At 45.8% G+C, this 23,026-nt stretch overlaps 1 protein-coding gene across 3 annotated transcripts in view; it reads right to left on the bottom strand.

Moving 5' to 3' along the window:
- NXPH4 (neurexophilin 4) overlaps positions 1-23,026 on the bottom strand; it is a 76,420-nt gene that overhangs the window by 13,877 nt on the left and 39,517 nt on the right. The window contains exon 1 of one of the 3 annotated variants that reach the window (XM_081900774.1): positions 8,537-9,304. The exons of 1 other annotated variant lie outside the window; for it this stretch is intronic. Coding sequence is in view for 1 of the 2 variants with exons in the window: in XM_081900773.1 (XP_081756899.1) it covers positions 8,434-8,448 (15 nt within the window). In the remaining variant the exon portion in view is untranslated. One more of the 3 variants, XM_081900773.1, reaches the window with a different exon arrangement.

Below are 23,026 nucleotides of genomic sequence, written 5' to 3'. Positions count from 1 at the left end.
ATCTTGGCTATGCCAATTGAACAGAGCTCCAGCCTACTGGCAGTTTAGTTCTTAAAATGAAAAGTGACCACTGTACACAGCCTCAATGAGGAATCAGGGGCACTCCAGACATGCTCAAGAGTCTAGGACACTGAAAATAGATCCAAGGGTACAGCCTGACAAAATTTAAGCCTGCCACAATCCCAAAAGAGACTTAGGGCTCACCCGCACTTCCGCTGGTTACTGAATGAGAGCAAACTTCAATCAGGTTTTCTCTGGATTGATGTTTGCTCTGATTTAGCCTTAAAGAGTGGGTTTTCCAGGGGAAAGCAGCCGTGCAAAGACAGAAGCCCTTGGACCCGTGCCTGGAAAGTACAGGGCAAGCAGAAACAGCCCAGGCCTAGGCTTTCTAGGCATGGGACAAGCGGAAGTGGGGGTGAGTCCTTGCTCTTCCATGCCTGAAAGAAAGGTGCTGTTTGCTAAGCAGTCCCCCCCCCCCGCCACCCGAGTTGCTTCTCAGCATTCAGTGTGGAAAATACGCCCAGCAGTTTGTTAACACCTGCTCAGGGAAGTGCTGAGGGTCATTAAAAGGCAGGTAGGAGGGCAGCCAGCACACCATGCAGCTGGGAAGCGCAGAAGGCCCCTAATTGTATTGTTATAAAAAAGCTCTGACAAGCTGCTTGACTCATAGAGCCCCCGCCCTCACCCCAGGGGAGTGTGCAGTGCCTGGGCAGAATGGAGCCTCCCTGGGCAATAACTGCATGCAGGGGGGAGCTGACTCATGAGGCAGGTGTGAAGATGCAATGCCACGCATTGTTAGGGGGCTCTAGTCTCCAGCATAAGCAAGCAGGAATGGGAGAAGCCTTGCCCTGGATCAGGCCTCAGCTTTTACTGGAGCCGAGTTGTGAATCCTCCAGGGTGGGCAAAGGGTTGTGGTCCTGCTGCCTGCCTCTCTTCTGGGAAAGGAGGGAATAGGAATCGAAGCAGAAGTCCCCCTGGGAAAGAAGCAAGCAGCCACTGGCAGCTGCACGTGGGTTAACCTCGTGTTGCATCCTTCGTCACAGGCGTTTGGAGAGCACTAATTAAACCTTGTGCGCTCTTGAGAGGGCAGCTGGTGTGAACTTCATGCTGCGGAGGGGAGAAAAACAAGGCATGGAGCTGGGGAAAGTTGCCTTTCGTTAGAAGCAGGAGCAGGGCCCGAGAGGCCTCTTATCCACCTCTAAGGCTGCTATCCTAACCCTACTTACCTGGGGGTAAGCCCCACTGAATTCAGTAGGACTTACTTCTGAGGCAACATGCTTAGGATTGCGTTGTAAGCCGGGATTGGGGAACCTGTGCCCTCCAGATATTGGCCTCCAACTCTTGTCAGCACCAGCCAGTATGGCCCAGGAGTCAGGGATGGTGGGATCTGGAGTTCAGCAACATCTGGCAGGCCACAAGTTCCCCACATCGGCTCTACAAATTCTCCACAGCTGCAGACACAACCTACCCAACTAACCAGCAATATTAATGAAATGAGGGAGTTGGGAATGTTTAGCCTGAAAAAGAGGAGGCTAAGAGGAGATAGGATAGCCATTTTCACATATCTCAAGGGCTGTCACATGGAAAAGGGAGCAAGCTTGTTTTCTCTTTCTCAGAGGGTAGGGCCCGAACAATGGATTCAAGTTACAAGAAAGGAGATTCCAGCTAAACTTGTGGTACCTTCCAACTCTACAATTCTATGATCAGGAAGAACTTTCTGACATTAAGAGCTGTTCTAGGGACTCCCTCCAAAGGTGGTGAGGTTTTTAAGCAAAGCCTGGATGGCCATCTGCCATGGATGCTTCAGTTGAGATTCCTGGGGTTTGGACTAGGTGACCCTTGGGGTCCCTTCCATCTCTACAGTTCTATGATTCCCTTATCTGTATGCCACTATCTTCTCTCCTCTGCCTCACTAGACCTAATTCTCATAACCAGTTGGTTCAGCGAATGGCAAGTCCATGTTGACAAAGCGATTTTTTGAGCATGCCACCACAGACTGAATTTGGCTTTTGCTATGTTGTCACAGATCACCTCAAATGCAGGATCAGCCGCAGCAAAGCCAGAATCCAAACCTGGGCTGCTTTCAGCCTGTAGTTCTTAGGGATGTGTGAATTTGTAAATATTTGGTTTCTCTCTGTTCCTGTTTTTTTTTTAACTCTTCAGATCAGTTCTCCACATTTGCACATCAGTCTATGATTTCTTAAAATGTCCTCATGAAAATTCAACAGCATTTTTGTGTAAATTTATCCTGATACACACAATTTTGTATGCATTTTTGCTTGATATACACATTTTTGCAAAGCAATTTTTCCTAATGTACATTTTATGCACGCTTTACCCTAGTACATGTTCGGTGTTTTGTTTTGCTTTGCTTTGTTTTGCTTTGTACACAGCACTTGGCTAGAGAATTGCATTGAAAAAACTGAAGAAGTGTGGATTTTGAAGGATGGCTGTTTCTGTTTGCATTTCGTTTCAGAAAGTGTGAGGTAGATTTGCCTTTAGAGAACTGAATCCCTAGCAGCTCTACAATTGTATAATGAACCTAAAATTAAAAACTACAGCTGTTGTGAGCTGCAAATGGGCATATGAACTGGCACAAAAATGCAGCTTTAAATAATAACAATGCTGTTTCCCTATCCTGCTAATTTCACTTAGGAAATCTACAGAAATGTGCAACCTCATGAAGTTCTGAGCACTGTAACTGCTAAGGGAGGTCTACAACCCATATAAAGCAAATTGGCAAGAACACAAGGAGCTTCCAGACCTTTACTATTTGGGGGGTGGGATTCAATTGCATACCAGCAAACACAGGCTGCAAAATTAAAGTTGATTTGTATCCCGAAACACCTGGAGGGCACTAGGCTAGGGAATGGAACCCTTGGGTTCTGCTTTTGCATGAGAGGTGATAGCACAGAGATTATAATGCAATTGTTTGACAAAAATGTTTTTTCTATCCCTAGTCTGCTTTGGGGGTTTATTCACATGTGAGCAGCATCGTTGGGGGGGGGGAGAGTGGGGGGGGAGCACAATAAGCTCCTATCTGTTGCCCTCCACGAGAGCAGGAAGCCTCCTGTACTTACTAAAGACTGGGCTCTAAATCACATGGTGCGTTTCCATGAGTACAGGAGGCACCTTGCTTTGGAGATGCCCCCTTCAACTTGCAGAGGGTGACAGGGACGAAAGCAGAACTTAGGATGCTTATCCCTGCTCTGCCACACACGAGACTGCTTACATGGGGACAGATCATGCTGCCTGAAGAGGGCTCATGAGAGGGTTAATTCTTGGCACCTGCAGTTAAAGGACCTTAGGTACCAGTACTTAAAAAGACCTCCGGATCAGACTCTGAAAGCCACTGTCAGCAGCGTGCTAGAGAAAGCATTGGCCTGTGACAATATCAAGCAGCTCATTATATCCGTGCTCTGCAGGTTGTTAAGTATTTAAGTCCTTCTACAGAATGGGTTGTGGCCCATCCGTTGAGAGCACTGTCCCATGTTCAGAGGTGGCAGGAGCTGTTCTAAAGGACCTTGAGGAGGAAGACAGACCTACTTTCCACTCAGAGGTATTCTGAGAGTCAAACTACAAATCCACTAATGTCATATGGTATAGCCTCCAGGCAGTACTGCTTCAGGTGTGGGAATTGTGTCTGAATGTTTCTCCAAGTTACAAACAACAAGTTTGTTCACCCAGAAGGTGAAGGTATCAGAGAAAAGGGGTTTTAGTCTACCCTGAGGGAGAGCCTGTCTGAATTGTCGAAGTGCTCACCACTGTGCTTCAGTGCCACCACTACTGATGGCCAGAGAGTGGTGCTGCAACCACAAACTTGGCAGGGACCAGACAATCCAAAAGGGCTAATAACAGGCCACCTGGTCACATAAAGCTATTGTCCCTGGCCTGGCTCCTTTGTCTCTTGGGGAGTTTTCAGGCTTGGTGACCAGTACCTGTTTGCCAGCCCTAACAAAAAGCCCTAACCTTTCAAAAGCTGCAAGTACAGTCTAGCAGCCCTTCCTTCTGCTTCTCACTTTTTATCACACTTACACACATGCCCGCAAAGCTTCCACATCACACACACATCATTCCAACTTGCCAGTCCTAACTCCAGAACCCTGAATAGAAACCTAACCTCCTGACTACATTTGAAAGCAGACCCATAAGTCCTATATATAAAAGAAAAAACCAGTCTAGCACCCAAGGCCCAAAATTAGGCTGGTGTCTTCACGTACATGTTGAAATAAAGGACAGTGTTTTCACGTGTGATGTTTCATCTTTGCAACACCCCCTTTGTCAGGACGAATTTATTTCCTACACTTCAAAGACAAGGGGGAGGAAAATAACACTGTGGATAGGAGGATCAGTGCCTAGTTTGACCCATAAGGCCTTTCATAAAAGGCAAATGAGGACAAATACTCAGCCTAATCTATCTAGTTGGGTAGCAAAATATCAAAATGCATGTAAATTAGGCAAAGAACAACAACAAGCAAACTATAGGCACCCCCAGAGTGCCACTATTTTGCAGGAGGGATTAAAGACATCAAGAGATGTCTTGTGTCCAGATCAGGGGAAGTAATAGCACCACTCTATTGTGCCTTGACCAGACCACACCTGGAATACTGTGTCCAGTTCTGGGCACCACAATTTAAGAAGGATGTTGACAGATTGGAATGTGTGCAGAGGAGAGCAACCAATATGATCAAGGGTCTGGAAACCAGGCCTTATGAGGGAGCTGGGTATGTTTAGCCTGAAAAAGAGGAGACTGAGAGGAGATAGTATAGCCATCTTCAAATATCTAAAGGACTATCATATGGAAGATGGAACAAGAATGTTTTCTCCTCTGGAGCATAGGACTCATACAAATGGATTCAAGTTACCAGAAAGGAGATGCCAATGAAACATTAGGAAGAACTCTTTTACAGGAAGAACTGTTTGACTCCATTGGGAGGTGTTGGACTCTCCTTCCTTGGAGGTTTTTAAGCAGAGGCTGGGTGGATGCTTTAGTTGAGATTCCTGCATTGCAGAGGGTTGAACTAGATGGTCCTCATGGTCCACTCTAACTCTCCAATTCTATGATTCTATTATAGGTGCTTATCAGGAGGTATGTGCAATTACAATGGATTAAAGGGCTCTTGTCACCCTAGCATAACAGGGCCGCTTTAAAAAAGAAACGGGTTGTTTGCACTTAGGAAAGTGATGCAGAAAGGAATTGAAAAGTGTGGGGTGAACCAATTATTAACAGGAAAACATATAGACACCCCACAAGCAACTCAGGACAATTGCAGGAGGAACGTTCACTGTCATATAACTATCCCACAAACAAAGCAGGGTGAATGCTCAATAAATATATCATCTAACCTCTGTGTAAGCTTTGGCAAGTAAATCAGGATGAATGATGATTAAGGGTCTGGAGCAGGGCCAGAGAGGGCTGTTGCTTGGGGAGATTCCCAAAGGCCAGAGAGGGCCTGAGCTTCCCCCACCCCTAACCCAGAGGGTAAGAGGGAAGCCACCTGTTCCACAGCACTCTGGTGCACATATGCAATTCCTGCTGCCCTATGCTCACCAGAGGCAGGCCACTATGTTCTACACAACTAAAGCTTCCCCACAATTTCTCTAGGATACTGCAACAGCAAGACAATGATGAGTTGTGCAGGTTAGTAACTAATTCGGCACATGGGCCTCTGTGAGGATGACGGGTCATGAGCTCAACCTTTAGCCACCCAAAAGGACCGGCCAGCAGGTCCCACAATGCTACACCCACCACTTCCTCCACCCTTCTCCCTTGCCACTAGGGAACAGGTGACACCCTTCCAAGGGTGAGTTTGGACTTGGGTAGCCAACTGAAAGTACCCAAGTACATGCATAACACAGATTAATGAATAATATATGCTGGTTTGTGTAATTAGCAATCAATCTGCTTGCTGGTTTTGATTTCACCAAACATGATTTACCAAACTTGAATATCTAACTTAGATTGCCAAAGGGACCACAACAAAGGTCTCCACATCTTCTACTCTGTCTTCCCATAGAAATTTGCACCTCCCTGCTGTGAGCCACATCTGCTCATTTGTATGTGTGTTTTAATGATTGCTTTTTACGTATGCTGAGGGGCTTTTCCTTGAAAAACTAATTCAGTACTGTGGATTTCTGGTTATGTTCCATCCTACACTGGCCACCCTTTGGACCACATGGTCAACAGAGAGCAAGTATGAAGACAAAATGGAGCACTGTTTTCCAAATTTCCTTTCTTGCAGCAATTCTCTAGCAGCACATCATTGTTATTATTATTCCATGTACGGCATATCCCAGCTAACATTTATTTAGTAAGTTTATGCCCAGGACAGTAAACACACCCACAAAATTTCTTTTTTAAAAAAACAATGAATTCTAAAACAGTTAAAACATTCTAAAAACAGTTATAGTTAAAAGCATATCAAAACAGATTCAGTTAAAAACATATCATCCAGTAATCTCAGTGCTGGCTATCTATGCTTCGTGACCTTCCAGCTAAGCAGTTCTCAATCTTAATTCATTCTGTTCTTTCAATTCTTTGACAAACAAACCTTTGGCTTTGCCAGCATCTTCCTTGCCAAATTCTCCAACGAATTGTTGCTATTTTAGGTGGGATTCAAACACATTTAAAATGGATTTGGCACACATGCACAACAAACCCACCTCTAAAAAAACCCCACCTGACTTTTTGTGGTAATAGAAGTGATGGGATGGGGAAGCACAGAAAAATAAGGAATAACCATTGCTTCTAGTCCAACCCCCTGCAATGCAGGAATCTCATTGTTATTACTGTCATAATTAGCAGTTTTTACTTCAAAATTTATTTTATTCATAATCGACTTGCTTGATTAATTTATATGATTCATTGACTAAAATTTATTTAGTCTGGTAGCAACCCATTGCAGAATATAGTGGGGTTAGGAGCCAGCATGTGTGGGGTTAGGATCCAGCAAATCTCTGGCTGAGCTGGGAGGTTCCAAGCATAGCTGGGATACACCAGTATAACACCCCTTCCTTGGCTCAGCTGGAGATACGCCAGCATATTTTCCCCAGTTCAGCTCAGCTGGGACCCAGCCAGATGAGCCAAATCCAGTGGATATCAAGGCAGCCTAAGTCCTGATAATGGGGCACTCCAGAGGAGTGGCAGAGGCAGGACCAGAGAGTGGGGACTTGGGCTAGATCCTGACCTAAGCCCATTCAGCTTCGACATGTGACCTGGCCACCCAGGGTAAATTAAGCTGGCAGAAAGAGTGGTGTAACTCAAACACTATTGTAAAAGCTTGATTTCTCTCTGACAGGCTTAGGCCAGCTCAGCCAGCTCCTCGTTTGTCTGGTTTGTCTTACACCAACTAGCTTTGTGCCATTTCGGGATGTTTCCCTTAATATAAGACGCTGCTTACTGAGGTTGTGGAATTTCCTCCAGTGGGTGCAGGTTCAAGAGAAGGGCTTGGCAGACATTGGGAAAGGCTGTGTTGCATGTTTTAACCTTTCTATGTGCTGCTGGTTTATCCATGCATCCCGGGATGACCACAACAGGTGAATGACTTGTATGTGTGAAAGGGTTATCACAGAGCAAATACTGTATGGCAAAGAGTGTTTACATATCACCTCTGGAGTGAAGAGATAAAAACAAACAGCCACCCAACATAGAACCATCAAGCATGGAAAACCCTAATGTTGGACCTGAGAAGTCCCAAAGGCAGGTGGGTGGTGCCTTCTGGCAACTCCTGCTGCCAAGCGGCTGTCAAACGTATTGCTCTGCTTTCCATTGGATCACATCAGTGAGGCCAAGTGGTGGGGGGTCTTGTCATCTGGGTAGCCCAGAACCTCCATGCACTGCCCAGGCTTGTGCCCCAGGGCACAACACAGCCTAACACAGCTTGGAGACACACTCCATTGTCTCTCGAGACAGACAGATGCCAACAAACTGAGAATCACTGTCATCTTTTCTTACTTACTGGGTTGAAGGTAAGGTTACATATTCCCTCCATCACCCAAAATGATGAATCCACATAACCACCTTTATGGAAAGAGACAGAGCTCAAATTGCAATTGGGGCAGTGGGGGTCTTATTTCTGCAACAGATCCCTTGGTTACTGTTTTTAGAAGGCTATTGGCGGCATGATTTGGCTACAATCGGGGGAGTCAGAGAGTGGGACTTGTAGATTTTAATAACCCCCTACCACTTCATAATTCAAGACGCAGATGAACCAGTCAAAATTTCCAGCCCCGCAGTACCACAGTGTTATAAAACATACATAACCTCCTTAGATAAGTCTAGGGTTAAGCAGTATCGAGCTTATTCATCACCTTCTGACCACATGGACCATTTATCAATCTCAATTTATATTGCTCACTTCTCTGTCTTGCCACTGCCTCACCCCCCCCCCCACTGCCAAGTCTGCCACAGGCAACACAGCTCCCATTCTCTACCTTGGCCTCGTCCATCTATCAACAGGAGATAGCCGGCTACAGTAGCTCTCCGTTCTCCCTATCCATCATGTGGGCGTCCGCTCTGATGCGATGCCTCCCTCACCCCTCAAACAGCTTCCTCCTCCCTCCCAGCTGCTTTTCGCTGCTTGTTCCTCAGCTGCGCTCCGATGGCTTTTGATCATCATGTGCGCCCGTGTCAGGCTCGTCAATCATTGTCACCTACTGTCGCATCTGACTTGGCAGACTTAAAAAAAAAAAAAAACTTGGCTTGGCCACGGACAACCCGTCATCTCAGAAACTGATGTGTCTGAGCTTTTCAGAAACAAAAAAGGGGCAAGAGGGCTGGATCACCAGTGGAGCAAAACTGCAAGGCTGTGTGGCTCAGTATCGATATCCATTCTAATTTGTTCTGTGACTGGAAGCCCCTTTCTCCCGCTGATGTAGCAAGCCTCTTGTGTCTCTCAGCCTAACTCCTTGTCAACATGAAGTCTTCTTAGGCTTGTGGCCTAGCTGGTTTTAAAGGAGCCATTCCTTTCCTACTGTGAACTCCCCCGCTAGCCTGCCCCCCCAAAAACTTTCAGGATTTATATTATTATTGTAAGGATTGTGATTTTCTTTTCTAATATACAGAGTTCTGGCTACCTCTCATTCCTTCATCTGTTTGCAAAACCCAGCTAGGTTTCAGACTGAGCCCCAATGCTAAGCAGTGGCAAATTTTTAATCTAAGGCACCCTCAAATGAATGAACACATGAAACTACTGAGCAGCAGCCCCAATGTGCTCCAAAGGGTGTGAGATGACAAGAGTGGTTTTTGTTTCCCACTCTGTGGTGGTTCAGGAAGGAATTTGGCAGGAAAGTGGGGGAAACTACCTGATGGGATCTTGTGAACCTCCAGGGTTCTGGAAGATTCTGCAAATTTGGGCCTGCTCAGGAACGAGTTGTCTAAGCGGGACTGTACAGAGGCCACAAAGAAGAAGCCACATTTAAACAGATGTGTGTGAAAACAGGACACTGGCTGAAATGTCATTTGAGATGAAGACCATGAAGCCCAGTTCCCAACTCAAAAATAGCGGATCAAACCACCCCACTCCATGAGCTTGGAAGGGAATTTCTCCCTAGGTGTAATTTATGGGTAATGTTTCTCTCACTCGCTACTTGCATCGATCACTTCATGCTATCTGTAAGGAAGTATTTTTTGTCAGAATGTGTACTTGTGGTCTACACTGAGCAGTGATCTATGGATGGTGAATAGTCTTACTTGGTGTAGGGCTTGGTCTAAATGACATTTTCCTCTCTTCCAACTCACACGATTAAATATTTCAGTCAGGACCAGCAGAGAAGGCGCAAACCTGGGCAGTGTGTATGGAGGTGGTGGGCTGCCCTCTTGGCCTCACTGATGTAGTCCAAAGGAAAGCAGCTAGGCTGCAGGAGTTGTTAGAAGGAGGCGTACAAAGCACTATTCAACTGTCCTAGGGACTCCACTCCGGATTTGGGTATGGCTTACTTCTTAGCCTTTTCTTCTCTCAAAAGCAGTACTGTATAGGATCAGAGGTTTCCTTCTCCTAGATAGGCTGCCTTCTCAGGTTGACAAGCTATAAATGTACTGCAAATCTGGAAACCAAAATTGTGTAATCCAGGAAAACATAAAATACGCAAGTTTACCGAGGCAAATGTATTTTTATGCAAATTTTATGCAGATTTTTTATTTATTTAAAAAAATGATATTTTGTTGAATGCAGGAATGTAGAATCTGTGACATCCCAGGTACTGTTGAACTCCAACTCCAGTCATCCCCAGTCAACAGTCCAATGGTCAAGAATTATGGGAATTGTAGTCTGGCAACATCTGGAGGGCAACAGATTCTCCACCCCTGGTTTGCATCAGTTAAATTTGATTTAATAGGCACTCTATTCAGCACTAGCAGAGGTGGAAAGAACTCACTTTGAGTTACGCTAGATTAAGCTCTTCTAATTGCATATAAGCAAAGAGAAACGAACATTCAAATCTGACAAGGAGTAGGTAAAGGCAGAATACCTGAGACCAGGAGCCGTAGCCTAGGGACAGAGGAGTGTGAAGGATAACAGATCTTCCACCCTAGCCACCGGAAGCCCTTGCCAGACATTATTTAATCCTACAGCTCTTGAAGAACAGTGTCATCACTTTAAAATGAAAAGCAAATATGCAAGAGCTGAAAACTTCCACGTATAACAGGAAGCCAGGATTCTCAAGAAGATGCTATTGCGTGGAAATCAAACTCAGCTATATATAACACTGATCACAGCCACACAGTAAACAAATGAATTCAACCTCTGTTCTGCCTCAGGCAATCTGGGTGGCCTTAGGCAAGTGATCCGATTATCATTCTGGCCTCAGTTTCGCCTCTCTATAAGAAAGGCGTGAAAGACCTGCTGCAAAGCTAACTATGGAATTGTTGGGAAAGTAACTCAAGATTCTGGCTTTTGTTTCCAGCCAGGTGGCGAGTTCAAGCAATTGCTTGCTTTTCAATCCTAGTCCCCAGCTGTTCTGTTAACCAGCTGTAAGGCTTCTTGCTCCCAGCTCAATTGCTTTATTCCCCACTAATGCCCTAGCTGCTACTGAGTGAGTGCATCTTATCTGACATGATGATCTGTACAGTGGGAGGTTTGTGTGCGCGCGTGCATGTGAGCACATGTTTTCTGGTGGTGAGAGAGTTTCTGCAGCTAAGAGGAACATGTCAGTGGCTGCCACTGGGGAGATAGCTGGTTTATACTCTAGCAGAGGAAGCCAACGGAGTGCCCTCCAGATGTTACTGGATTCCCCTTGGCCAGTGCTTAAGGATTATATATTTGCAAAATAAATAAATACAACAATTCTATACCACCAATGTTACAGGAAAATTTCATGGTGGAGAGTAGCGTAAGATCAACAATCAAATGACACCCACAAAACAATTACAAAATACATAAAAAATCAGTAGCTCAAATTAATACCCTAACCTCTGAGAATGTGGACAGGCTGCTTGGACGAGTGAAACCAATCACCTGTCTCCTTGATCCTTGCCCATCCTGGCTGATAAAAGCGAATGGGGCAGGGCTGGACAATGGGTTCTGTGGGATGGTGAATGCTTCCCTCTGTGAGGGAGTCTTCCCAGACCTGCTTAAAGAGGCGGTTATTAAGCCGCTTCTTAAAAAACCATCTTTGGACTGAGCCAATATGGCCAACTATCGCCCAGTCTCAAATATTCCATTCTTGGGCAAGGTGATTGAGCAGGTGGTTGCTGAACAATTCCAGGCACTCCTAGAGGATGCGGACCATTTGGATCCCTTCCAGTTCAGGCCTCATCATAGGACTGAAACTGCCTTGGTCGTGCTGATTGATGATCTCCAGTGGGCTAAGGACAAAGGTGAAAGCTGTTCCCTAGTTCTGCTGGATGTCTCAGCGGCTTTTGACACCATTGACCATGGTATCCTTTTGGACCATCTAGAGGAGTTGGGAGCTGGGGGCACTGTTATGCTGTGGTTCTGCTCCTTCCTCCTGGGCTGTGTAGCTGCCATTTTTTTCACTCAGAATGTCTTGACATCACAGCATCATTTCCAGGGGCATCTGAAGGAGAACCATGGCAGCCAGCATAGCTGGCTTGATGCGTTTCACCACTAATACTTAAAAAGGTGTTGTTGTTGTTTAAAGCTACCTGCCAACAGTAAGTGTGCCCTCATCCCCAAACAGTTTGAAATAACTCTTCCTGAAATTGACAATCCCGCTGCCTCCATCACCCATGAATGGGGCAGCAGATTTGGGGACCATTTGCATTAAAAACCTGAAGGACACTTAGGATTGCAGCCTTTAATCAGCAAAGATCTCCTGGTTTGCTATGGCCTTCAGTAACGCCAGCATTACTGAAATCTGTTGGTTCAAGGGGGAAAAATACTGTAGGTATAAAATGAGAATTCCTGGATGCCAAGATCCAAGTTTGGGGCAAGGACTCCTGGTGAGAGAACTCTTGCAGAGATTTAAAATCACAAATTATGCAACAAAGTAAAGCATGGAAATATAGGTTGTTAGACTTTTAAAATATGCTATTGTGAGTTCCAAAGTTTCCCTTTCCCCCCAACATAGAAAAAGACGAGACATTTGGTAAGTTAACCATGGTTTACTTACAAACTCTCATGTGCTTTTCCATACAGCATTCAGAAAAAGTTGCACAGGCAGTAAAACTTGGCTTAGTTACAGTGGTGAACTAAGTGGTGAAGTTGATATAGGAACTCCAGAGAGGCTTGTTAAGAGACTTGGAGCAACCAGCTCACCAGCTCAGACCTACCCACATACTGAATTTCTCAGGTAGACTGGAAGAAAACAAAAGCTGGATTACCTAGTCCTTCCCAAGGGAGCTAAGCCTGGCAGGGAAGCTTACTCTGCGGTCTTAGCCCCTTCATGCATATTAACTTAAGCATGCATAGACTTAAGCATCTTAGTTATATGAGGCTGGTTATCCCACAAAATCAGCCCTTTATAACCAGCCATTTCCTGCTGCCTTCCATCCTGTCCCCCCCCCCCAGCATAACTGAAACAGGCCCTTTAACTCAAGTCACTGGGCCTGTTGACATTAGCTGTTTAATGACTCGTTTCCTATTTCCAGCCAGTACAATTCTACCATTTGCTTGCTTATTTTAATTTCATTTTATTTTCCTTTAATTGTGCTTTAGCAGGGAAAAAAGATATTAAAAAGACAAATCTCTGGCTTTGGAAGGGACCATATAGTGTGACATAATGCCAGCTCTCCCAGGAGATGCAGGGCAAGCAGTTCAGAAAAGTGGGCCATCACCAGCCACATGCCAACTGTTCCATGGACCTCTCCTCCCCCCGGGCACGTCAACAGCACTTTGCCAGGCATCATGGAAAAGGATGGAATTAATATTGTGTTTATAGTTTTGTTTTTTAAAAACATTTTTCACCTGCAAGATGCTTCGGGAGGGCTTGACTTTAAGGGCTGGATTACATAAACAAAATGCTCAGAAAAATTGCAACAAAGCTGTTCTTTAAAAAGATGGGGAGGCAGATTTGAAATACAAATGTTTGGTGGTGTTATTGTTTGGATGCATCACAACAACTGGATAAACAACTGTGTCAATTCCGGAGAAATATGCATATTAATCCTCTAGACAATACTGAAAGTTAAATCAGCAATATCCCCAGATTGAGAGGTCAGCTGAGCAACACTGAGGGTCTCAGAGCTATAGAACTATTCCAGCTAGGGATTTCTTAGTCTTCGCACTCTTCGCAAGGGCTTTTTTTCCAGCCAGATCTCACTGGAGCTCAGTTCTGGCCCTTCTCCTGTGCCATTTCTTTCTCTCTCAGAACGCTCCCCGAAACCCACTGTATTCTCAGGGGAGTTGTATTACACCACAAAGCAACTTTCCCGTGCTTTGTGGATGAAGTTAAACTGGTAATAGAGACAGCCTGGGGCCTTTTTTCCATTTCTTTTAAGTAGGGCTGCCACACGCCTGGATTTTCCTAGACATTACTAAGATTTCAAAGGCAGAATTGACAGGGGGGGGGGTTCCAGAAGCTGGTGCTTTGTCCTGGATCTTAGGCAAGTCAGGGTGACTGCTGAAACATAGTTTTATGTGAAGCAGAATATATGGGAATGGTCAGGATTTTTATGGGGTGGGCAGGCTTTTGTTGGGGGGGGGGGCAGAACCTAAGATTTGTATTGATTGGGGGGGGCACTTGCCCCCTTGCCTCCCCTTGGCTACGCTCATGGGCAGAAAGTATTTGTGACCCTATTTCCTTTATGGAAACATCAGCTGGGGAAAGGAGGAGCCTAAGCCACTTACTATGATTTGCTCTGCATTAATATAGTGGTGCCAAATGCAGCAGACAAGGCTTTAATGGGCTTTTCGGCACAGAATCATGTAGCACCAGCCCTGGAAGACCTGAGCCAATTCACTTCAAAGTTATAAAGTCCACACAACTTGGGGCCTCTTCCCAGACCATCCCACTTCGTGATCAGCTGCGAGGCAGTTCTGGATCAACATCAGTACGTAAGGTCAGAGGATCTATTACTCGCCAGAGCTTCTTCTCAGTAATGGCAGCCCAGTTGTGCATCACCCATGAGGTTTGGCTGCTGCCAGCTGAAGACCTTTCTCTTCTGCCCGGCCCTCTGAATATGTATGTATAGGGCCTGCACAGCGAGATACTGATCAATGCTTTTTTCTATTATAATTACTTGTATAGACTGTTTTAATGGTATCTTATATCTTACTATATCTTACTATATTGTTGCTTCTGGCCTTGGGATCATCTATGATGATGTTCAAGATATAAATTTTAGGGGAAAAAATTATATAGATGTCTCTCTGTATATATGTGCACACACAGGGTTTTCATTGAGAAGCCAGAAAAAAACTAGGTGATTATTTCTGCCTGGTCTTTGAAACTAGCGAAATTGCAGGCCATCCACCACAATGCTTCTTGGACTCAATCCAAGAACTTTTCCCCAATAGCTCTCTTTCCCACTCAATATTTTATTCCCTGTTCCTTTTCTTCCTCCTTTCCCAAGTGCCTTTTGGGTCTCTGTCACACTTTTCTCTTTACACTCACTCCTTTCCCTCCAGTTGCCTTCTCTGGAAGCAGGGCTTCATTTGACTCAGAACTTATTAGCACACTGATTCTGCATTCATTCAGTGTTGAAGGTCAGCTCTATGAAGTACCAATGCACAGTGATAAGAAGAGGACCCTTCCCTCACCACTGAGTTATTAAAACGAGCCCCCATGCTCCTGGTCTATCTTAGCTCTCAGCTTCCGGAAGAGAAAGTGAAGGAGGCGGGAGATCAGAATGCACTAGGGAGCTCAGAGTCTTTCAATATGTTTCTGTTAGACTTCAACTCCCATCAGCGCCAGAGAGCATGGCCAATGATCAAGGAGGATGGAAGCTGTAGTCCAGAGGGCCAAAGGTTCCCCATCCCTGCGCAAGTGCAATCAGAACATAATTCTTTCTCCCATTAGCAGTCTCAAGCTTATGTTCTTTCAAGCAGATTCCTACACGTTACAAAACAAATACAGTAATATTATGAAGAAGTGTCTGTTTGGTTTGGTTTTGCTGAGGAACTTGGCCCCCATTACCTGCACTTTTCTGCTGCTTGAATTGGTTGCAGATGTTTGTTCAATGAATTAGGTTGATTGCTGTTTTGATATTGATTTTAAATGTGTTTTATGTGACTACTGTCATATATGCCACCTTGGGAGCATAAGGAGAAAAGTGGTAGAAAATCTCCTATATAAATACATTTTTAAAAGCAAGGACATAACTGTGTGGCCCCTCCCTCTACTTGACAGTGGGGGCTGGGGGCTGTAGTCTCCTAAGGCGAGCGGGGGGGGGGGGGGACTGTGTGCATTGTGCCTGTGGCTGCCAATTCATAAAGAACACACATGCAAGGTTTGCTATCAGGCCTAGAATTTGGTCTCTTGGGAATCTCAGATTTCGTTTTTAGTTGCAAAGCCCCAAAGAAAAGGTCATCAGACTTTCCCATTCCCGCTGTTACCCTTTCCCTTTCTTGCTAATACCATAAAATAACATTGTGGATTTGAAAACCTGAATGGTGAAAGCAGAATGAATCATTCAAAGCCAGGCAAATGACTGCATATATATATTTAAATTTCATTATTCATTCTGAACACAGAACTTTGACTTCTTGCAGCAATCCATCTCTCTCTCTCTCTCTCTCTCTCTCTCTCTCTCTCTCTCTCTTTCTTTGGTAGTGAGTGGGGTTCAAGTATAATCCTTGATGCGTAAGAACAAACTGTTGATACCCCGTAGCAATAAACTTTGCATGTGGTCAAACATACTGTTTTCTTTAGTATTACTTCCCACTTGCATAAATGGCCTTTATTATGATGAGTCAAGATGGGGATATGGCTGGTATAGTGCAGAGATTTATTATGACATTCATATCACTCCCACCTTTCCTGCACGGAGCTCAAGCAGGCACACACGATTCTCCCCTCCTCATTTCATCCTCACAACACCCTGATGGGGTAGGGCAGGCTGAGAGACTGCAACTGTCCCAATGTGGACTTCTTGACTGAATGGGGATTTGAACTCTGATCTCCCAAGTCCTAGTCCAACATGCATTCAGGATTGGATCTAGTCTGACCCATAGTTTAGGGCTGAGCCATTAAATGGAACCAGGGTGTGTGGTAAGAAGTGGCCAAGCCAAGTACAAGACCATCTCAGCTAGGCTGCCATGCCCCCCCCCCTCTACTTTCCTCTCTCTCTCTTTCTCTCTCTCTCTCTCTCTCTCTCTCTCTCTCTCTGTCTCTCTGTCTCTCTGTCTCTGTCTCTTTCTCTGCTGCATTGGGCCTTATCTATTTTTCAATGCATCTTCAAAGGCAGAGATTCTCTCTAAAGAGAGAGACAGTGTGGGAGATGGGGAGATAAAGGGAGGGGGGAGGCAGGCAAGGTTAATAGCTAATTGAAGAGCAGGGAGGAGTACCTTAACTATGCTGAAAGGAGGTGGAGGATGGAAATGTAGCACTGGGAGCCAAATCTGTAAGGGGGAGAATGGCCAAGTCCAGAGAAGGGGAAAGAGGCAGATGTGGAAATACTGTAAGAGAAATGGCTGCAGTGGGTTGAAGAGCGTGAGCTGCCCTCCTGGGGAGAAGGGTCAGAATTCACAGGTCCTGCTCTCAGTTGTGGAAAGTGCATCAGGCAGTCAAGGAGCCCAGGCTTTCTATCTTGATTCTCCATGGGAGAGATCCAAGGACTTGGTGCTGAGCCTAGGCCGGGGGGGGGGGGGCCTCCAGGTCCTATTGGACTCCAACTCCCATCAGCACCCATCCAGCATGTCTAATGGTCAGGGAGGACATAAGTTTGTGTCCAGAAAGATTTGGAGTGCCTCAGTGCTCCCCAATAAAACTTGAGTGTGGGTAATGTATAGGGAAATATCTGGCTCAGCAGAATGTTTCCAGGGATCAAGAGTCAAAGTCTCAGTGCCCCCTATATCTCCCTGCCCTTCTAAACTAGGAAAAGGTATATGTTTGATTTGTGAAATTTAAACAGGTCAAGGGGAATTTAAATTTCCTGCCACAGAGTTTGTTTTATGTTGGCAAAGAATTTTGATTTCATTTGGATTCTTTTTAGCAACCATACAAAGAAAACAGGTGTCTTCTTTGTTAGGAAAGATTGTGCTGTTTAATGGCTGAGAGACCAGGGCTAAAATCCCACACACACTTACCTGGGAGTACCATTGAATTCAACAGTGCTTACTTCTGCATAGACACCAAGATTACACCAAGAGCAGCAAATCTGGTTTGCATTTACCTCTGCCAAGAACTTACTAGGTTGGGAGTAGCCAAAATGGTTCCCACCAGATGTTTTGCAGCACAGCTCCCATTGGCTTCACTGAGCGTGGCCAGTGATCAGGAACAGACGGAGCTGAGAAGGCAGTGGTGATAAGTGGGGAGCTGAGTTTGGTAGCATTATGAGGGTGTGGGTCCCAAACCCCTCTAATCCCTGGATCCAGCAAGTATTAGAATTTAATCAAGTCTTGGGGTGTTAATAGGGGTGCTAGACGTCTCTAATCCCTGGATCCAGCAAGTATTAAAAGCTAATCAAGCCTTCAGATTCTGGGAAAGGGACAGACTAGCTTCCTGGTGAGGTGTAAAGAGAGCCAAGGAAGGGGCTCTGTGGGAGATGGCAAATGGGTGAACCCCCTACCTCAACTTGCAGATAGTGAGGAGGAGTAAAGCCAGAGTTTAGTGTTAGTTGTTAGGTGAGCTAGAAGCTGGAAAGCTAGAGAGGCAGAGCACAATGTTTGATTTCTGAATCCAAGGCTGTGGCTATGGGAGAACCAAGACCTTTTTGGGGTATTCATGCTGTGAACCCCTCTATCTAGGCTCAGGGTGCAAATAAACCATCTATCCTAAAGAGATCACAGTCTCTGTTGTGCCTCATTTCCAAAAGGAAACACAAATCTTGGGTAAGCATCTGGAACCCCTGGAATCTCGCACCACTTGGAGATTGGAGTGGCATGCAATGGTATATTTTAGCCTTGGAGAAGAAAGATTAGCCCAGGCCAAACCAACAGAATTTATAACTTGTTTGGTAGCCTGCTGGTGACCCGAAAAATCTTCTGACTGGGACTGGGAAAACAGGACTGGTATGCATCTGGTAGACCTCGCTACAGCGCCAGCGGGGCCATGCTCAGCTCACTGGATCATGGGCGCTGGACCTCAGCGTCCGGGCTGAACGATGGGGGTGGAGACGCTCCTTCAGGTATACTGGGCTGAGGCCGTTTGGGGCTTTAAAGGTCAACACCAAGACTTTGAATTGTAGCCGTTGATAGCCCTCTCCTCCCCCATGAATATGTCTAATCCTCTTTTAAAGCCAACCAAGTTGGTGGGTGTCATTGCCTCTACAGACTCAGGGGAGAAACAGGGGTGCATTGCAGATGGATGGTTGAGAAAGAGCACAGCTGCCACATAAACAAATAATGAAAGTACAAGAGTTGGGGATGGAGAGATAATCTGCCACCATCTCTTTTTGCAGTTATTAAAGCCTCGTCTTATGCATATTTATGGGGCCCTCCCGATACCTGGTGCAGGGGACCCCGCCGGCAGCACAGGAAATTACCAGGAAATTAGTGTTGCGGCTGATATGCCATCAGGGCTGAGGCTACCAAACAGCATTCTCTCAGCCACCACCACTGAAAATGCATCACAATTGTGCAAGGAAAACTGTGCGTTTTTCCTTTACTGAGATGCCTCAGCTAAGAAAATCTAGGGAATACAATACACAAACTGCTATACAGGGCTTTCCATTAATGCTACTGCAGTTTTTCCCTGGCAGGCCTATCTGCCACATGTCTACCATGTGCTCTCCTTGGAACAGACCCAATAAGGATGGTGCAATTCTGCTGCATGGTTAGAGATGTGCGCCTCCCTTTCCAAGCTCACTGCTTTACATTTGGCAGATATGCCACAAACATATTTGCCACATAGCATAAAATGGTTCTTCATAAGCTTCGCTGAGTTTATGGAAGCCCAAATATGGAGGACAGATCTAGGCCATTGCCACTCACTGGAGTAACCAGATTTTTCAAAGATGGAGAACACACACTTTGAATCTCCTAGTGGAGCGGGACCTGTAGCTTCTTCAGCCCGTTTTCTCCCTAGCCCTGCAGACACAGACAGACACACAGACACAGCTGGCTACTTATTGTGTGGCATAGAAACAAAATAAGAGCCCTGCTGGATCAGGCCAAAGGCCCATCTAATCCTCTTCCCACAGGGGAGACCACAAGCAGAACCTGGGCCCAAGAGTCTTCTCCCCACTTGCAATTCCCAGCAGCTGGATGGCAGCAGGTCTTTGGATTCCTTGGCAAGAAAACAGGACACAGGGAGGCTCAGTTGTGCATGGCTTCAAGATAACGCTAGTGATTTTGTGCACTAGGGTGCACTGCAGACCCCAGCTCTGCCTGGCACTCACAAGTTACTTGTCCCTTGTTGACTATGTCAGACTCTCATGGCAGCCATTCTGTGGTGGCGCACGCAGCAGATTTTCACATTTCCAAATGTGTCCGGCAAGCCCTAAGCAGCTGGTGCCCCCTGCACCTGCTTAATGGCCTCGGACACCTGGTGGCCACTAGCTAACTCCTCCCATTCAATACAGAGATGAAAGAAAAAATCTGACCATTTGGAATAAAGCCACCACAAGTGAAAAAGAATGTCTGGGTTTTGTAGCTGGCCAATAAGCAGCAGCCTCTGGGGCAGCTACAAAGACTTGATATTGTTGCTTTTGTAGGAAGAGGAAACTGGTGCTGTTTAAAATACCAGTAGTGTATGTCCATGTGTCTGTCTGTTCCCTGTCAGAGCCCCAAATGAACAGATCTTACCAAAACACCTGAAATTTCCATTATCCTCTCCTCCTTATAAAGCAAGGATAGGGAAACTGTGGCCCTCTAAATGCAGCTGGACTACATCTTCCATGGTCCAAGACTGTTGGTCATGCTGGCTGGGACTCATGGGAGCTGGGGTCCAACCACAGTGCTCCGAGTGTTAGACGAGGCCCTGAGGCACCAGGGCTCCCATCCCTGTATGCACACGAGAAGAGTCTTGCGCAATAATATTGGACCTGGACCACAGGGTGAGTTACGTTTGTGTATTTTGTAATTTTATAAGCTATGCAACTTTGTTGCTCAGTTTGATCCTTTTACATGGTCATTTATGTATTAAAGTATTTTATTGTAACTTTGCTGTTATTTTTATTATAGTCCAGCAATGATTTATTGTAATTGCTGAGAGTGAATTTCTGTTTAATTATTATTTGCTGATATTCTGAGTCAATTTAATGTGTCATATTATATTCTAATTGGATTATGCTTGATATAAGTTGTTTATTTTAAAGTCTTACTTTTTATTATGACTTATTTGCATTGGATTGGATTGCTATAGAATGTGGGATCGTTGTATATTTTGTTGTTTCTACTGCCTTGTAAACTGCATTGTGAGTGGCAAAATAGAATTGCTATTTGCAGTATGCAAATTGAAAGTGGAAGCAAATGAAAAATCCCCCCTCACCCATGAAGCTCACTGGGTAACCATGGCCCAGCCACTGTCTCTCAGCCTAATCTAACTCACAGGGTTGTTGTGAAGGTAAAAGGCAAATCAGAGAAGAATGTAGGCCACCTTGGGGCAGTGGCAAAGCTGCATGCTCCGGCACAGGGGGCGGAGAGCGGGCGGGGGCATGGCTGGTGCACGTCTGGTGGTGTGGCACATGTCCTGGGGGCATGGCGTGCGTCCTGGGAGCGTGGCACCCGGGGCGCGAGGGTGTGTGTGCAGAACATAAAGGGATAAAGACCAAACAAACAAACCCTCCGAAGGGCCTCAGGTGAGCCCCATGTGCCTCTAAAAAGTGGCTTGCTTGGAAAAGTGCCATGGGGGCAACAACTGAAGCAGCCTTGGCTCCTCTACAGAAGCCTCTGTCGGCTACCTGCCTGACACTGTCTGTTGAATCTGAGTGAGGAAAGCAGTGAAGCAAAGGCTTCTTCTGTCCTAAACTTTCAGCCGTCAACAGAATGACAGCTCTCCCCTCTCTCCACCTGCAGAAAGGGGGACACAGAGGAACAACCAGAGACAGCGTCAGCATTAAACCTTCTCGGCTGCTGCACCCAGACTTTGGAACTGCTTCCACAGGGAGCTGCTACTTGTCCTCTCCTTCCAGTGCAGCTTTAAAACCTCCCAATTTAGACTGCCCTTGAGAAGCTTTGTGGGTGTGTATCTGTGTATCCCTCTGTTTTTGATGCATGTTGTGTGTGTGTGTTAAACTGGCTTTTACTACATTTTATTATGCTGTTCCTCTTAAACTCCTTCATTGTTGGCTTTCATTGTTGTTTGTTTTCTTTTTTGTACTGCTGTCTTCATTGTGTTGCATCTTTGGCTGCTATTTTTTGAGACGCACCTTCAAGTGGATGAGGAAAGGGAGGGTATAGATTTTCTTTAAAACTGAATTAAATAACAAATGAAGGAAGAGCAGCTTTTCAAAATCAGGTGCTTGAGCTCAAGACTGGCAAATCTCTGGACAATCCTGAAGGACCTGCTGTGGCAAAAGGCATTAGAAGGGCGTGCAACCCACTTTGCAGAGGAAAGTCCTCAATTCCAGGTGTGCAGGAACCTCAGGCCCAAGGGTCAAATGTGGCCCTCTGAGCCTCTCGATCTGGACTTCAGAACTCTAGCCGTACCAGACCCCTGGCTCCCTATGGCATGGCCATCACCAGCCTTGCTTCTTGGTCTCCTTGAGTGTTTTTGCCTGGCATGCGTCCTTGAGCTCTGGCAATGCCTCTTGCTTGCCTCAGGTGTGAGTAGGAACTGGCCTACTGTGCAAAGACAAACTTTGCACTGGTTGCTCTGCCCACCTTTGCTCCGGCCCCTGTTGGGTGGCTCATGGAAAGTGATCCAGAAGGGAATGTAGCCCTTGGGGTGGCAGTTTCCCCATCCCATATTTGAAGAGCTATCAGATAAAGAAACATCGGAAGGGAGAGGAAGGGGCTTTGAATTTGCCCATCAGGATCGGGTAGCACTGAGCCAGCAATCTGAGCAGCCATAGAGGTCAACCAGCCATAGTCTTTCCTGCAGTGAGATGTATTTCTATTTAAATTTCAGATATTTCTAAATTTGCCATGATATGTACAAATTAACATATGCAAATGTCATGCAAATTGGTGCCTCTTTGCCCCTTTTTCTGGTGATGTGGAAGTGGGCAGCCTAGGGGAGCATCCATCAACCCCCTTTTCCTCTAAAAGCCCCAGCCCAGGCACAGAGGGAACTGCAGCTCCTCATGTTCCCACTTTCTCTCTCTCCTTTTCCAAACTCCCTTTCACAGCAAGAGTTTGCAATGGGCATGATGAAAGGGAATTGCAAAACACTTGGCAGCCCAGGCAGTGTGGTCGATGGCACGTGGGGCAGAGGAGGTCATTGGACATGCATGTACTTGAGGAAGAGAGCCAGGAGCACCCAGCAATTACCTGGTGCTGATGACACCCGGTTCCAATTCACAGGTCATTTGCCCCTTACTCACAGTGACAGTCTCCCTAGAGCAGGCTCCTTCGAGAAGTGTGTG

This window comes from Podarcis melisellensis (genome assembly GCF_964234715.1).
Source record: "Podarcis melisellensis genome assembly, chromosome: 2".
NCBI lineage: Eukaryota > Metazoa > Chordata > Lepidosauria > Squamata > Lacertidae > Podarcis > Podarcis melisellensis.
This window is presented reverse-complemented; position numbering and strand designations above follow the sequence as displayed.